At 66.2% G+C, this 290-nt stretch overlaps 1 protein-coding gene across 1 annotated transcript in view; it reads right to left on the minus strand.

Moving 5' to 3' along the window:
* PLEC (plectin) overlaps positions 1–288 on the minus strand; it is a gene marked incomplete at its 3' end in the record, with an annotated part of 8,018 nt that extends 7,730 nt beyond the window's left edge. Inside the window, 1 exon segment of the mRNA XM_010134672.1 lies at positions 4–288. Coding sequence (XP_010132974.1) covers positions 4–288 — 285 coding nt within the window.
* Positions 289–290: the final 2 nt, after the last annotated feature.

The following is a 290-nucleotide window of genomic DNA, read 5'->3' on the forward strand; positions in this document are numbered from 1 at the left end:
CGGCATCCCGCCTTCGCCTTTCGGCGGGGGGGCCTCCTGCCCCGCCTGCATCTTCTCCTTCAGCATCTTCTCGTCCAGCACCCGCTGCTGTGCCAGGTCGTCCTCGGCCAGCTTCCGGAGGCGGGCGGCCTCCTGGGCCTCCACGCTGAGCCGGGCCACCTCCTCCGCCACCTGCTTCATCTTCTCGGCCTCCTCCGCCAGGAACTTCTGCGTGTTGTCCTTGTCCTTGAGGATCAGTGCCTTGTTCTCCTCCTCGATGCGGCTCTTCAGCTTCGCCAGCTCCTCCATCT

Source organism: Buceros rhinoceros, unplaced genomic scaffold (assembly GCF_000710305.1).
Source record: "Buceros rhinoceros silvestris isolate BGI_N320 unplaced genomic scaffold, ASM71030v1 scaffold19394, whole genome shotgun sequence".
NCBI classification, from domain to species: Eukaryota; Metazoa; Chordata; class Aves; order Bucerotiformes; family Bucerotidae; genus Buceros; species Buceros rhinoceros.